General features: G+C 57.9%; 1 protein-coding gene across 1 annotated transcript; it reads right to left on the bottom strand.

Annotated features, from left to right (window-relative positions):
• Positions 1-1,594: 1,594 nt before the first annotated feature.
• On the bottom strand, positions 1,595-3,433 carry LOC136656114 (potassium voltage-gated channel subfamily A member 5-like). The gene has a single exon (XM_066632953.1). It carries the CDS (start codon positions 3,431-3,433, stop codon positions 1,595-1,597), a length of 1,839 nt encoding a protein of 612 aa, XP_066489050.1.
• Between the last annotated feature and the right edge of the window lie 550 nt (positions 3,434-3,983).

Here is a 3,983-nt window from a genome sequence, read left to right on the forward strand (position 1 = left end):
GGCCTGCTTCTCGGGGCTCAGTTTTTCAGAAAGGGCTCAGGCGACTCAATTCAACTTCTTGTCTAAGCCAAACTGCTAGATAGGAAAGGTGAATTTATTCAGAGAGTGACTGAATTAGGCATCAACTAACCTTGAATGCTGATCTGCTTCTGCAACTTTTCTTACACCACCGTACACGAGAAAGAGCAGATGCTTCCATGTGCTATGCAACAGTTCACCAAAAGGAAAGGGGAGACCCACACACAGGAAAACCCACAGGACTTGGTCCTTTGCAGCAGGTGACAAAGGCAAAATGAGGAGTCAGGACCTCCGGTCTTCCGGCTCAGCTGATTCAGCTGCAGGCACCTTTATCCTGGCTGTACAATGAAGCGCTAAGCTTGATGGATGGAGTTCTGCCACCAATCACCAACATCTACTTCCCAGCAAATCCATCAACCTGTTTTTAAATAAACTTCTAAATAAAACAAGTCTGTTGGAGGCTCTCTCCGTCCCCACCTCTGATTAGTGCAAAATTTAAGCCATAATTATTTAAATAGCACTGCTGCCCGCACGAGGCTCTCTCGGAAGCATTCACTGCCAAAATACTGTCATCAAAACCAGCGAGCCAACTGAGTAGATATGCAGCGGGGTCAATACCTGGAGCTACTTGGAATCTAGAGCAGGAATCCAGAAAGTGTTTACAGATCCTGAACATGTTTGTTCTCACGCTTTGCTTACTCCCAATGCAGTAGATCTGTTGTGCACTTGGATCAGGCTTGACTTGTAGTAAACAACCCTCCACTTTTAAAAAAGTCTAAGACAAGGTCAGTAAAAAAACACTACACAGAAGATAAAACAAAAACAAAAAACCCAAAAACAATCAGTTTAAAGATTTTTGTTTCCTGGGATAAAAAGCACATCACTGTACTATAATATAGTATTAATTTATTAAGAAAAAAATCTGCATTTGTAATCAATTTAAGGCTCCCCAAGAGAACAAAAACCCAACTCTGATGACAAAATGGTTTTCTGCTCGAAGGCAGGCAAGGGTTACATATACTTCATATGTGGGGGAAAAAACTGGTTTCGTACAAAAACTAGAATGGAGAACATGTTCCTTTGCTAAAAGTGCCTAGAAATTCCATGAGTGACACACCAAAGAAAGTGTTCTTTTTCATTTATAAATATAATTATACATATAGAAAATAGAAGTATCTCGGCTGGAAACTACAGTACAGACAAAGAATTCCATGTATGAGAGAGAGAAAAGGATGCGACTAGCTGAATTGTGTTCCAAATGAACCATTTAGAAACCACTTATTTTACTAAAATAAATTTCTGCAAGCAACATCAGTTTGTAGTTGTTAACAGCTGAAAAAGCCTCCAAGCGAATGGGAGGTGGCAGTGTAATCTTAACTGGTTTTAGAAATAGGTGCCGCTCTCGGCATCAAGAAAAAGACAGCACATTAAAAAACTCTGTCTTTCCTGGAGGTTTCTTTAAGAACATTTGCACTATTTTAAAAATATAGCCTAATTTAAAATACTAAATGGCAGTGCTATTGACCATCTTCCATTCATTCCATCAAGCAATCCCCCAGATTGCCCCCCCCACCTCTTATAGGTCTGTTTCCCGGTTGGTATCCAGACAAAGTGCATAGAGGGATTTTCGGAGGTCTACACTGCTCTTTGCTTTGATACTGGCCTTTTCTACAGACCCCGTCCCATTGTTGACCCCCTCGACACTCTCCAAGTGCACAACAGATTTGTCCAAGGAGTTCTTACTGATGCGCCTTTTCAAGTCCCCAGTGGTGCTGCCCTGCACACTGCTGGGCTCCTCCTTGAGGAGGGCCTGCTCATCGTGGTCCGTCTCTCGGTGGTAGAAGTAGTTGAAATTGGACACAATGACAGGGACAGGAAGGGCGATGGTGAGCACCCCAGCGATGGCGCACAGGGAGCCCACAATCTTGCCCCCGACCGTGACAGGTCTCATGTCTCCATAGCCCACTGTGGTCATGGTCACCACAGCCCACCAGAAGGCGTCTGGAATGCTGGAGAAATGGGACTCCGGGTCATCGGCCTCGGCAAAGTACACGGCACTGGAGAAAAGGATCACCCCGATGAAGAGGAAGAAGATGAGGAGCCCCAGTTCCCTCATGCTGGCTTTCAGAGTCTGCCCCAAAATCTGCAGGCCCTTGGAGTGGCGGGAGAGCTTGAAGATGCGGAAGACCCGAACCAGGCGGATGACCCGGAGGATGGCCAGGGACATGGCCTGCTGCTGGCCCCCATTGCTGGCACTGCCCGGCTGCTGCTGCTCCTCCTGCTGCTCCTGGGCCAGCTCGGTGCCCAGGGTGATGAAGTAGGGGATGATGGCCACAATGTCGATGATGTTCATGATGTTGCGGGAGAACTCGGGCTTGGAGGGGCAGGCGAAGAAGCGCACCAGCAGCTCAAAGGTGAACCAGATGACGCAGGTGGTCTCGATGATGAAGAAGGGGTCGGTCAGGGTGCTGGGGGGCTGCTGGGCGGGGGCCTGGCCGGCGGCAGTGCCGTTCAGCGGCGAGAGCACGTGGAGCTCCCGCTCGTCGCGGAACTCAGGCAGCGTCTCCAGGCAGAAGGTGATGATGGAGATGAGGATGACCAGCACGGAGACGATGGCGATGCCGCGGGCCGAGCTGGAGCTCTCGGGGTACTCGAAGATGAGCCAGACCTGGCGCTGGAACTCGGCGGCGGGCAGCGGGCGCTCCTCCTCCTTGATGAAGCCCTCGTCCTCGCGGAAGCGCTCCATGGCCTCCTCGCCCAGCTGGTAGAAGCGGATCTCGTCGGCGAAGACGTCGATGGAGACGTTGACGGGGCGCCGCAGCTTCCCGCCCGACTGGTAGAAGTAGAGGATGCCGTCGAAGCTGGGCCGGTTGCGGTCAAAGAAGTACTCGTTGCGCAGCGGGTCGAAGTAGCGCATGCGCTTCTCGGGGTCGCCCAGCAGCGTGTCCGGGAACTGGTTGAGGGTGCCCAGCTGCGTCTCGAAGCGCAGCCCGGAGATGTTGATCAGCACGCGCTGCTGCTGCTGCTGCTGCAGGCCCTGCAGGGCGCCCTCCTCCTCCAGGCCGCCGGCGCAGAAGGGCGGCCCGCCGGGCGAGGGGTCCCCGGCCATGGTCATGCCCAGGCGGTGGCCGCCCTCCTCGGGCGCCAGCAGCGCATCCTCCGGCAGCGGCGGCGGCGGGCGCAGGAGGAGGCGGCGGGGCGGCGGCGGCCCCCTGCGCGGGCGGCGGCCCGGCTGCTCGTCGTCCTCGCGGCCCGGCGGCTCCGGCTGCGGGCAGCCGCCCTCCTTGCCGCCGCCGCACTCGCTCAGCCAGGGCGGCAGGAGCAGCTCCCCGCGGCGCGCGCCCGGCCCATCCTCGCCGCCACCGCCGATGGCCGTGGCGCCCCCGTTCTCCAGCGTTACCAGCGCGATCTCCATGGGCGGCTGCGGGGCGCGGCGGCGGCCAGCATGCTGCGGGCCCTGCGCCCTCCGCCGGGGAGCCCGGCTCGGCGGGGCCCGCGCCTGACGTCAGCGGAGGCTCCCGGGCGGCGCGCCTCTCTCCGCGGCTGCCCGGCGAAGCCGCTCGGGCTCGGTCTCCCGGTCGCGCCCCCGCGCAGGCGGAGCTCGCCCCTCCGGGGCTGGGGAGGGGGCGGCGCGGGGCTCCGGCTTCCTCCTCCCGCCCCGGGAGCACCTGCCGGGTGGAGCCTGCGCGAGCCCCGCCGACCGCAAGGGCTGAGCAGAGGCTGGCTCCGCGCTCGGGAGCGGGATTGCGCGGCGGGGGCGGAGCCGGCCAGGCTTCTCGGGCGCTCGCGGGGGGCGCAGCCGCGGAGAGGCCGCTCGGCTTCTGGGGTCCCTCTGCGGGCACTCGCGGCGCTCCCGCGGCGCCTGCCCTCTTCGCGAGGCAGGCGGGCCGGCGGGCCGGCGGGCGGGCGGGCGGGCGGGCGGGAGTGAGCGCGGCGCCGCGGACGCGCAGGGAGAGCCGTGCGGA

Source organism: Tiliqua scincoides, chromosome 6 (genome assembly GCF_035046505.1).
Source record: "Tiliqua scincoides isolate rTilSci1 chromosome 6, rTilSci1.hap2, whole genome shotgun sequence".
Classification (NCBI taxonomy): Eukaryota; Metazoa; Chordata; class Lepidosauria; order Squamata; family Scincidae; genus Tiliqua; species Tiliqua scincoides.

Bases quoted from the DNA above. Each gene is read 5' to 3' on its own strand.
- LOC136656114 (XM_066632953.1), bottom strand. From the start codon at position 3,433: ATGGAGATCGCGCTGGTAACGCTGGAGAACGGGGGCGCCACGGCCATC.